General features: G+C 39.9%; 1 protein-coding gene across 3 annotated transcripts in view; it reads right to left on the bottom strand.

Annotated features, from left to right (window-relative positions):
- The window catches only part of THSD4 (thrombospondin type 1 domain containing 4), a 299,631-nt gene that overhangs the window by 210,006 nt on the left and 76,630 nt on the right, over positions 1 to 12,995 (bottom strand). For all 3 annotated transcript variants that reach the window (XM_068695297.1, XM_068695298.1, XM_068695296.1), the window contains one exon: positions 5,309 to 5,411. In XM_068695297.1, the coding sequence (XP_068551398.1) occupies positions 5,309 to 5,411 (103 nt within the window). The remainder of the gene's footprint in view (positions 1 to 5,308; positions 5,412 to 12,995) is intronic.

The raw sequence follows: 12,995 nt of genomic DNA, 5'->3' as shown, positions 1-12,995 counted from the left end.
CAGTTCTGTTATTACCTATGTGCTGATTATCATTAGAGCTGTGTGCACTACTTGAGTTGTAGCTAATCAATAAATAAAAACATATTCATTGCATTTCAAAACCCTCTAAACAACTGCCTCTTCAATGAATGTCTGGCAACAGCAGTTCATATAGAACAGGAATAGCAAAAAAAAAAAAAAAAAATCACAGAAAATACAATGCATGCAATTAAAATACAAGCTTCAAGGACAAGTAACCACAAAATGTCATAAAAGCAATCAAGAACATTTCTAACAGGTGGAGGCAAAAAGCAGAGAAGTGTAGTGTATTGCCATGAGAAATGAAGACTTTCATTTTCAAATGAAGAAATGAAGCAGCTGCCTCATTGAATATAATACCCTGCAGCTGGATGAATTGCAGCACAGCTGCAATATTTCTTGAGATATTCTGTATATACACAAACATCTGTATATCCACTAACCAGAAGCATTTTACCAGAGGAATTACAAATAATACAATAGGACTTTTTCAGTGAAAAATTAGGTTCTCAGAAGTATTGCACCAAAACCTACAAGGACACTAGTTTGGCATAGCATATCCTCATTTACAATGAACTGGCCGTAACAAATCGGGACAGACCAAAAATTCATAAACTGGGACTGTGTTACCTTTGTTCCTGAAGGACAGCACTCCTCTTGTCAAGAAATCACAGGCATCCAGGTAACATGCCTACATCAGGACCTACCTTAATAATCTTACTCAAAGATGAAGTCTCTAATTACTCTAAAGTTCCACTACCAATTAGCCTAAAGTGATGAGACTTAACCCTATGTTTCTCTGTATATGTCAAATGTTATAATGTTACTAAAATGGTTTTATATTAAGACATCCAACAATGAAATCAATGAATGCTTGCACTAATAATGTGCATATAAACTCTACACATACATAATAAGTTGTTTATATACATATAAACAGGGGGAAAAAAGGCAACACAATAAACCACTGAAAAAAGGCATTCAGGGTTGGCCCAGAATGTTCATTGATTTGCAACAACACCCAATAGGCCACATTTATATCTGGCCCCAAAACTTTCTGCAAAATTACCTGTGCATATTTGGTAGCTATATGCAAATAGTCACACATAATAACAGAAAACTTAGAAGCAACATCTGGAAATCTGACAGCACAACAAAAGCGTAACTTGACAGGATTTTGGCGTTCATCCAGCAGAGTCTCAAACACTCCCATAAAGGATTTTCCTGAGGTTCACTAGGTCTGGAGGATGATTTCTGTTGATCAGCTGAATGGAAGATGCTCAACAAAACGTCTTTTTAATGATACCAGTACTGAATGAAGAGTTTCCTCACAAGTCTACATATCCTTGTCTGCACAAAGCCTGAGGAAATGAGCCAAACCCTCCCAAACTCTGACACATCAGCAAGACTGCTCTGTGCCTACAGCTGGTTGAGGGTCTGCAGGTAGTGTCTGCACCGTCCTTGCAACTACACTCCCTGTAAAGTCACTCCTCTCTGACCTCTGCGTGCTCCCATTCCAGAAGTGCTTCATGCTATTTGCAATTCTCCATAACTGAAAATGATTTTTAAATGAACAATCAGGCTTTTCTTCAATTTTATACTTACATAATATTAATCAAAGCTCATTCAGAGTCTACAGTGTCATCAACTGCCAGCAGACTGGAGAAGTTTCCTAGCAATTTGACATTTTATATTGGGGCCTCCATTTTGATTTCCTGTAAGAAGCTACTTTGTCATGCAAACCAAGTCAAATTTGTTGGTACAAGTCCAGCAACACAACACACAAATAAATAAATGTAGCAGCATTAGTCTTCAGTCTCCATCCTAATAGCAAAGATGAATTCAGGCTAAATCCTAAGTGCTTCTTCTCTGACACAAAATACTGAAGTTGCAGTATTTGCTAGACAGCTGTAGAAGAGATAGGCTTAATTTTCTTTAGAGCTTTTATTTCTCACAGCTGTAGCTGAGAAGCACCTGTAGCTCGATGTCAGGTTACTAGAAGGTATTTTAAAAGAAAAGTGAACTCAGAAGGGATTTTACAGCATGCACAGATCTTCTGCAACTACGGTGAGTTCTCCTCTGAAAGCAAGTCAGCCCTCAGGACAGAGCACTGACACAAAACTATTTTAGGGGAAGAGTACCAGGAAGGCCAAACAGAACTCATAGCAAGAAGGCCTGCAGTTGTTCAGGATGTTCTGTGGCCATTGATTTGAAATACTGTATTCCACAACTTATTTTGGATGTGTAAGATATCCTAGATACTGCACAGAGATGAAGCATCAGACAGATTTTTCTGGAGAGGACTTTATTTCTTCTTTAAGCTTATACAGGATTTCTGTCAATAAATCTTCAGTTATCTCCCTCCTCTCAAAAATGCAGCTGTTCTTCACTAAGAGAGACTCCTATGGTCAGATTTTCATTGAATTGCACTTGTCAAGGAAACAATAGTTTTTCTCCTTGAAATATACATGTACTCTTCTCATATAGTGATCAAGATATTGAAAGCTTTTCTTTAGGTTAAGATTTTTTTTTTAATACAATTAAAAATATAGCTGAAATAATGAGTTCAAATTTGAAGAGGTGAATTATCTGAATCACTCAAGCATTTATTGCATCTGTAGATTTAAATTTCCTTACAGGTTTTACGATCGTATCAGTGTGATGTTTTCCCTTTGTCACATCTGGATCTTCCTCTCAAATCCTGGCCTTGAAGTCATTCTGTGCTAGTCCTTCTCCAGCACAAACTAGTTTGCTTTTTTCATTAGACACTCTAAATTCATGGAGTTTATAGTCTCTTTAATATGGCTTTTTTAATAAGACAGAAGTTTGTGTTGGAGAAGTAGCAGATAAAACAGGGGGGTTAGAAATGCAGCTGCGCCAATCTGATCAAGGGAGAAATAAAAATATGCTATTTTTCAAAAATAATAATTATTATACTTAACTCACCATCAAGAAAGAGCTGTAAATTGCAGTTTAGCCGCCCTTATTGATCCAACACAAATATTAGGAGCAAGCTGTGCTGTGCAGGGGAGGGAAAAAGAGATGATTGTGGCGTGTTTTAAATCCCCTGAGTCATCCATCTTTCCTGGCACAGGGCAGCGTGAGTCAAAGCTGCTGTGCAGGAAGCGAGGAGACAGAGGTGGGCTGAGCTGGCTCAGCACGAGCTGTGCCTTGCCAATGGCAGTTGGAAGAGCGATGCTTTGAAGCTAAGATATCTTAAGTCTTCAAGGCCAACTTGTAAGAGAAGTCATTTTTTCTGCAATGTCTTCAGCCCTCTGCTTGCTGCAGTACAGAGCTCTTTTTTCTGCTTACAGGCACGGTACAAAGTGCCAAAGTTTGACAGCTCTGTAACTTCCTTTTGGGGACAACTTCACAATGCCTAACATGACTTTAACTAACAGAGCATACACTGAATGGGCACACCTTGAGATAAAGATGCATAGCTCTGCAACTCTTCCATATACCCACACCAGGTACAACCAGGACTGAGGCATGACTACGTTAGAAATAAACGTGTGATCAACTGGGAGTCAGATATTAAACAGCTCGCGCTGCCTTCCAGCTGACTCATCCCCCCACTGCAGCTCTACCCTGATGTGCTTTTCACCGCTGACACTTTGAAAACTACTAGCAGGCTCTATATACACTGGGGTACACATGACCTCAGTGTATTAATGACCAAAACTCACCAGTAACTATTACCCTTTTCTCCTTCTGTTAGGATAAAGGGAGGAGAAATACGAATACAACCCCCAGCTCTGCAAAAGGAATCTCCCTGTCATGAATGAGATTCTCCCATTCCTTTTCCATACCTCATCCTACTTTGCCTCCATTTTGGACCTGGGAAAGCAACTTGTCATGATGAGTTCAAGACCGAAAGCAAGCCAAACATACACAGAATCCTGGTAGCCCTAGAGTAAATCACTGATGCTGAAGACACATAACTGAGAAACTCATGCCAACATATCAGTTTTAGGAAATACGGGGCAGGGTGTCAACTTTAAGATAAATCACAGCACACATTTATTTGTAATGAAGTCTCCTGTAAAGAGAAACCCCTGTAAACACTGACAGTAAGACATTAAAAGCCGTGACATAACTTATTACTTGTGTTGACTTGTATTATCTGTAGCTACTTGCACAGTAGGCAATAAAAGCGATATTCAAGACAGAATTCAAAAAAGAGATAAATGCTCCTTCTGCTTTGTTCTTCTCAAATACAGGAAGTACAAGTAGTTGGACCTATATCCTCTATTTTTAAATTTCAAGGTGAGATTCTGTGCCCCCATTTGGAAGAGAGATCATAGGAGAGAACGCAGAGTGCAGAGCACACACAGCCTGTTAGTAAGGGTGTCTCATAAAGGTAACCATAACAGTGATTCATGCCAAGCGACAGATCCACGCGGCAAGAATGAAAGTACTTCACAGTATGGATACATATTTCTGTGTAATTCCTCTGTGGTCCTTTTTGTGGAAAACAGCCTTTTAAAAACATTATTTTAAAAAGTAAGACAAACTAGATTCTGCTGAATCCAGCCATGAAACATATTTTAAGATTAAGTTATTTACCTCACAAATAATTGCAAATCTCAGCTGAGGCAGGCCCAGCTCTTGCTTACAGAAAGAAAAATGAAACAAGTAATTATTTCACAAAACATGTTTCCAGGAAAAGGTTATAGCCCACAAATTACTGAGTTTTATTCTTCAAACATTAGGACTCTGAGGATGTGGCAGGCCCCTACTAGAGCTGCTGCTTTGTGTTCCAGGCCAATCAATTCAACATGCAGCTGGGCAAGTCCATAGCACAGGTATCCCTCCCCCAGTCACCATCCCAATTGTCAAACACTTAGAAAATTTATATACAACGACAGAGTCCTGAAATGAACGCATTAGGACCTCAAGTCACATGCTAAACTGGGATTAAAAAAATTGACTCCATTTACCAAAATAGACCTATACTAAGCCTTTGTAATCAAACAAACACATGGAAGACATTTAACAGTGATGTAGCCGAAATACTCTTGCAATACTGTATAGGTGCAAAAGTATACCAGTCAAAGTAGGACTTGCATGCTTTCAATCTTGTAAAATACAAAACAAACAAACAAAACAAAACAAAAAAAACAACAACATATTTATTTACTTGTTGACCAATGAATAAACTCTGCGGATAAACAAAGCAGAATCAGCAAGACCCAAAGTCCCATGGCTTCCACTAGGTGAAAAGTACTTTTGCTTTTCTGAAACACAGCCAGTATAATAAAAGTAAAAACAAGGTGTCTTCCCTTACCTTCTGCAAAAGGTTCCCATTCATAAAATCGACCCATAAATGGCTTGTTGTTGTATGATGCACACTGCACCTCTCTAATATTTCTGCTGCTTTCAGGACACATCTATTTAAAAAAAGAACACATTTATATTATAATCAATATTAATACAAATACTGCTTTCTTATTAATTAACTTTAGAAGGTCAGTGAAGGCTTTGCCTAATTCTAATCCATCAGTTGTCTTCTTTAAATTAGATAACCAATAGTGTGTTTTTAAGTGATGGTATCAAAAGTGCCTGTAGAAAAAGAGCGTATTAGCTTTGTGGAGTTAATGGAGTAACAGTTCTACAAAATAAGCAAATTCTTTAGTGAGCTGTCATTTCTCACAGAAAAAAAAAAATAATAGAAAAGGATATTTCAAGATAAATTCAATAAAGTAGATCTGAATCATTTCCTTTCCACAATAGCTTCACATTTCTTATTATTAATTTTCTGGGCTCAGATTCAACATAGTTGAAACACTTAACATATATGCTTCCATAACTTATTACAAGCTGGCAACACCAGCTTCTCATTCTCATCCTATGCTTCAATATATTACCACTTTTTCTTTTTTATTCCCACATGCTACTGCGTCAGCCATAACACTACTTTGTATTTTAACTTGTGTCTTCAAATGCTAGCTTCAGAGTGCTTGAAGTAATGAGAAGAACATTTTATATAAGCACACACACGTGCACACATTGAGGCAGGGCAAGTTTTACAGATAGAAGTAACATCTTTTATTAGGTCACCTGCAATGCAAGCCTTGGCAGAAAAACCTTGTTCAGATCTGAAGCAGATTCCAAAAGCAAGTACAAGTTAAATACTTAATTACTTTGTTATGCCTTTGTCCTTGCAGTATAGCAGTTACAGCGAAAGACTGCTCTGTGTGTGGGCACACGCAAAGGGGAGCAAGACTTCTAGAAAAGGGGGTTTTAATTAGAACAATTCCTGTGCTTGGAAAAAACAGATGAGCTTTGGTCACACAAGCATTTTTTCAAGTGGCCTTCAGAGGATCAAAATGCCGCTAAAAGCACTGTTCCACAGCAGTAATCACATGAAGAATTAGACTAGAACAGCAAAATCCGTTTTTCTATAGGAGATAGTTTTCACGGAAACAGCAGACACAAAATTATATCAAAGCAACGTGTTAAGCAGCTATATTTGAAGGGAACAGTAAGAAGAGAACCAGTAAGAAGAGATCTTATGGCAACTGCAAATCAGTTCTGTGGAGGGGTGTGGAGGGGGAAGGACGGGCTGTCATTGCAGCGAGGGCCGGCACACCAGAGGTCCCAGATGAAGCTCTCCCCAGAAGAGTTCTGGCTTTGTATCCCCCATCTATGTATAAAGATGCTTCTAGCTGAATCAGTGAGACCGAAGCCAAGAGTTTTAAAAGAGGGGTATGAACTGAACCAAAGACATGGCTGGGGGGAGGCTCGCAGACGGCTTTATCTTCTATTAGAATCACAGTAACAACTCCTCTGGAATAAACACTGCTCCTGGCCAAACAGCCATCTGTGCTTAGTTCATCCCCATCTGAAGTCTCCAAGTCCACGTATATGCTGTTTTCCTCAACAAGCCAGCCATCAGAAAACAAGCAAACAAACAAAGTCCGGAAACAAAGAAGAACTAAGCAAACAAAAAAAAGCTTCACAACAAACCACCAGAATATATTGGACAGTGAGACCAAAACTCTTTCTAGTGCCTAATACAGAGATCAAAGCTGTACTCCTACCCCTGAAATCACACATCCTTCAATCTGCAACACAGCAGAGCAGCAAGAGAAGTAAGAGACAATTCTGCCACAATAAACATCGAGGCTCAGAACCTCAAATTTTTTCGTGGAAACTAATCACACCATGTATCCCAAAAGCGAGGGGCAGAGCCTGAGCTGGCATAAATTAAGGTCCTTACGTTAAATTACAGTCGAACAAAGTCAGTCTACACCAGCAAAGAACCCAGCCTGAAGGGTTTCTTTTTGGAACACATTTCCCTTTTCTTTTTTCTTTTTTGGCACATGTGTTCTGACAGTCTGTTGCAAAGTTTTGTTGTTTCTTGTTTCTCCTTCTCTGAGCCTTGAGCTCATGCTCTTGTGTACCACTATTTCTGGCTCATAGACCATTTCCTGTGCACCCTGTTCCTACCAACTGCAGACAATGTAAGAATAAAAAGATCAAAATATTCATTGCTGTTGCCAAGAAAAAAAAAAAGTGCTCCCCCCCTCTTCTAAGATCATTTTTCTATAGTTACAGTTTCTGTTTTTAAACTTACTGAAAGTTGCCCACAGGACAGAGGCCCCATTGCTTTAAAAGAGGGCAGAGGACTGCCAAGTACACTAAACACGCTGTCTGGATCAAGACGAAGTCAGAGGAAGAACAGACTAACTCAGTTACGTCTCTGCTACTTTAAAAGTCCGATGTCCTCCCTCCATTTCTTTCAGCATCGTGTAATTATATTTTTGCATGAAAACTGGCGAGTGAGAGCTGGTCAGCAAAAACTCCTTACTTTATTCTTTATACAGATTATACCCACTTTTGTTTTTGAATACTTAAAAATATGAAAGAATTACGTGCAAGGTGCAACAAGTCAAACTAGGCACAGCTCAGGAATCCCCTAGGCTGAAGGCAGTCACCCTGCACAAGCACACTGGGTAACTACTCCTCGTTTATTAGCCCCTGCAAAATTCTGAATGCCCAGCTGAACAAAATGACATTTTTATGCAACCCACGGCTCAGCCCCCTTCCAAATGAAATCCTTCAGCACTCCTCAGAAGAGCTCAGAGTGTCGGGCACTTGATCTTGGCCTTGTTGGCTTTTCAGACATCTGAGGCAGAAAATGGTGCTGTTGCTAAAAGGGAAAACCCTAACCCTGAACAATCAAAAGCAAAACTTTAGCACAGGTTTTGATTTATTCACTGGGAGCACAACCAATTTTTATACCTTTAGTTACTACTTCTGTCATAAATCCATAGAGCTCGACTGCAGAACTCCCCGAGGACGGCAACGAGCATTTGGGACTGTGAGAAGGCGATCCCAGAGGAGATCCCAGAGAATATTTGCAGTGTCTGAAGGCTGTATGTACCTCACAGCACTTTGCAGCCCTCGGTTCGCTTCCCAGTGCTCAGGCAGGGCCGGGAGGCGCTGGAGGCCCGTGGAGGAGGCCTGTGGAGGCCAACGCCGGCCTTCCAGGAGCACCGGCCCGCGGCAGGCAGCGGGCTGCATCTGGGCTTTCTTCACACGCTGTCAGAGGCCCTGTGCTCTTCCTGGCCCTTTGCCAAACGAATATCAATTTTACTTCAAAAAGCAGGCGTGTTTACAGATGAGGAACGTTTCCGTGGTTAAGCCACAGAACTAGCATTTAAATGACCTGGATCTCTTTCCTAAATCTTCCAGAGGCTTTCGGTGTGAACTCGGCGAAAGTATTTAGCCTTCGCGTGTGATTCTCCCTCAGCTTCTTCCCCTCTGGGACGGGAGGGCGCTGGAATTGTGTTGCCTCACAGGGATTTGCAAACAAACCTTTTGAAAACAAAATGTTGACCTTGATTCTTTTTTTTTGTTGTAGTTGTTAGCAACGGATTTGGAATTTCTTCTTTTTATTTTTTTTTTCTCCTCATAAACATCATTCTCTTTTGTGATAACTGAGGGAGTGAGCTCAAGTTTTTCTTAGAGATGTTGATGCAGAAACAGGATGACACCTTTGGATGTTTGTCAAACAACAAAAAAAAGATTTTTTAAAGCAGGTACGTGGAAGCCAGAGCAGCAAAAAATTCAATGCACCTAATATAAAACTCAAATTCAGGCAGATATAAATTACCTACAAAACTAGATTCTATGCTGGGAGACTTTTTTTTTTTAATTATTCTTTCGGTTGTGCACTGCAAAATTAGAAACAGGATCACGGACCCATAACTTTGTATGGTTTTAGATGACGTCTCCCCTACTCAAGAGTATGTGTGTAAGAATAACACCAAAGCTGTAACTGAGCGGTGCGGGTCCTCCTCCAGCCACGCAGGTCAGAGCACCAGGCACTTCCACACGATGTGAGAGGCTTTCAGAGCTTCCTTCCACTGCCACATTTTGATGCGGCTCTTTCAAGGAATACGATGTCTCAGCCAACTTTTCTTCTTGTACTTTCAGAACATGCCATTACAACAGCAGCAGCACAGCACTGTGCTGGTGGAGCAGGGAGTGCTTAGGATGGAATATTCTAGAAGCATCCCTTTGTATTTGGAGATGTTAAGACAAATTCTTTGAAATGCACTGTGTCTGAAGATGACATTGCATTTCTGAAAGAGTTACCCTTACCTATGCCTCAATTTCACCTGAGATACACAGGTATGAAATATTCAGAGGGATGGCATCACGCAGTACTTCTCTTTGCCCGCCACCACCACAGTTTTCTTAAAACTAGCTGCTAGTGAAGCTAAGTCCGTAAAGCAAGGAAACCACCCTACACACTTTTGGAAAACACTTGAAAAACACATGTTTTTAACAAATCTTTGACACTTCAGTAAATTAACGAAGCGTTGGCAATCCACCAGGAAATTATCAGCCTGCCAGCTGATGCGCGCTCACACTGGCTGCACGCCTGCCATGAGCAAACCGCTTCATTGCTGGGCTGAGATAATGCATTTCTGGAAAAGCATAAACGGCTTATTTTGATACTGAAACCACCTTTAAAGGCAATTAAAACGTTGACTTAGATTTTGGCACCATTTCGTTCCTGTGACCTACAGTAACTGGCCAGCTGTTTTTCCAAGGCCCCAAACTCCTTCTGGATTCTCCAGGCTCAAGCATAATTCATAATTAATATTGTGTGCACATTGCACTAAATAAAGTCTAGTTATACTTTTTTTTTTTTTTTTTTAATTTCTGCAGTGGTTCTATCTAATCTTATTAATCCTTTTACATTCCAAAGGATAAACACACCTCCAAAGGAAAACAACTCAAATACTTGCTTCTGAAGCAATGTGCTGAAGGTTCTTCTTTCATTTTCAGGACATACTCTTCACATAACAATCCACCATTGCAGTGAAACACTGCCCCAGCCTTGTTCCTTCCGAACATATGGAAGTTACATGGCTGTGTCTGACAGCAGAATCTGGCCTTGCAAATTTTAATTCATCTAAGTTACTTCCCTTTGCATTGCCAAGGAACATGCACACACCCGGTATCAGTGCTACCTAGAATCAAGGCAACCTTCTTTTCTTCAGCTGATTCCAAGTCAGCAACAGAGTAATTTAAACAACTGGAGGCTCTTTTTATTTCTCAGTAGTTTTAACTTTTAAAAATTAAAACAGAACATAAATACAATTGTCTGCAATGAAAAAAGAAATAAGCTATAGCAAATGTGCCTAGATATCACTGGCACAAAATATTTGATGGATTTTTTTATTATTATTATTATTACTAAAATCAAATTGATGTTTTTAAAAAAATATGCAAGTAAAATTTTAAATGCAAAATTCTAAATGTATGTGAAGAATAAACAAAATAGCACTTTCCATAAAAATAGTGCTAGCCAGCTCAAGTTACAGTCCATGACCGCAGACAGTACACTATAAATGTCTGGCTTGACACACAATGAAAATGAACATCTGTGAACACAGTGGTATCTGGACAAGTTTAGGAGGAATCAGCACCTGTCATACCTAAGTCTCAGCACTGCCTCAAGCAATGAATTTGCACCTATGTGTCTGTTGCAATGGACATCATGCTTGGTGAGGGGAGGCATCATCAACTACTGACTTCATCTTCCTCTGCTAACCAGAGAGGGACTCGGAGGTGAGGCAGAGTCCAAGGGTGCATGTAGGACAGGGAACCAGCCTTTCCCTTTTCCCTCCCTGATTTCAAGGGGCTGCTTCCCACAAATAGAAAAAACCTTGGGCATGTACACAACACGACATCATTGTAGTCGTGTAATATAAAATATAAAATAAAAACCAATCACCACCACCACAATGAACATATACGCATACATTTGGGTAGCTGACTCCCTGAGGCCTGCCCAAATGATCCTGGAGGTTTCCTTCAATTTCTCATATGCAGTTCCGTAAATTTTTGTTAAGCAACTCATGTAGACAAAGTTGACCACAATATTTTAATTTATTCTCCTGAAAAATAAACCGGCGAGAGTCCCAGTTAAGCTATGGCTCTGCCTGGCAGGTTATCCCATAAAACTGATGGGTCCCCCGCACTTGAGGTGCTGGTGATTTTCCATTGGCCCATGCAGCGCTGGAGCAAAACCCTCCCCAAAATCTAGCAGTTCTTGCATCAGCTGCAGAGGGCTTACCCATCAAATTCAAACACTGCCAACATTTCTACAGATCTTCTATGGTACCACCTCATGTTATTAACCCACCAGGTGTCTTTTTTACCCAAGTTTTCACAATTCTGCCTCCGATACACATTGTGATACTTTATTTGATACCAAAGCCAAATCGGGGAAGCCTCCATTTTGGACAAACGTCGTTTTTTTTAAAAAAAAAAATACTGCTCCATACTGACTACATATTTGACTACCAAGTCACCTCTTCTAGTTCCAAACATATAAAATGTTTGGGTGTCAGAAAGGTTTAACCATTTCCTTTGCTAATACTTCTACAAACCGCCAAGTGCATCTCATCCTGCCCTCCTAATACGTGCGTTTATCTTTCCCAAGTAATCCCTCCACCATCACTTCGTAGCTAGATTATCTTTCCTCCTTTTCTTTTCACCTTCTGCCAGTCCTGTTACATCGTTAGCATTCTTCTGAGCTATAATAAAATTAACAGATCATGATGGATGTCTGAATACAATCAGGCTAATGGCCTTAGTACAAGCAAAACACCACCAGAGTTTTTAGGAGCACAGCTGGAACATAAAACATTTTTCCCATTGCTGATTTCACCTTTGCACCACAAAGTCCTCTGAATTTATCTAGGAGAGCCTTTGAAGTGTCACCTGAGCAAAACTTAGATTAACTTTGAAATGTATCAGCCAAATAAGCCATTAATGCATAATGTGGTAGCTATTAGTGCTTTACCTTTCTTCCCTTCAACAGCGCTTCAGTATGCCTAATAACAGGGTAGAAAGATCAACCCAGTAGAAAAATAAGCAACTCTGCCCAACTTTACGGATTTGTGGCTTTTTTGAATTCTGACAGATCTGATAAGACTGAAATAACTTATTTTACTTCAGATTTTCAACTACTTGTAGAAGATTCAAGTCCAGCTTCAGCTTTAAATTAAATTTGAGTGACTCACCCACCCCATACAAAGCACCCACTGATCTAATGTATCTGACCAGAAACGTCTGGCACCGTTAGCTTAGGAGGGTCTCACCAAAGGGCTATAGGAGGCAAACCAACAGTACAGTTCCCCAGTAGTACCAAAAAGGTGTTAAGAAAATCATCCATTTCTGGTTACTGCTAAATTTTAAAATGTTATTCCAAATAATAATAATACAAAAACCAATAATTGGATTTTAAAACATTAGCTTAACAAATAGAAAATGAAAAATAAATACTGAAAACAGATCCCACTGGAAGAGAACATCATCTGGTGTAAAGCAATACACAAGTATGCTATGGAAGCCAGTGCTACGTCAGTTCACACCTGCCAGCGATCTAGCCAGTTGACTGTTGCTAGTCTTTTTTGATCCAGCACCAGATCAGATGACTATCGACC

This window comes from Anas acuta, chromosome 12 (assembly GCF_963932015.1).
Source record: "Anas acuta chromosome 12, bAnaAcu1.1, whole genome shotgun sequence".
In the NCBI taxonomy this organism is placed as follows: Eukaryota; Metazoa; Chordata; class Aves; order Anseriformes; family Anatidae; genus Anas; species Anas acuta.
Note: the sequence above shows the minus strand (reverse complement) of the source record. Positions and strands in the feature narration are given on the sequence as shown.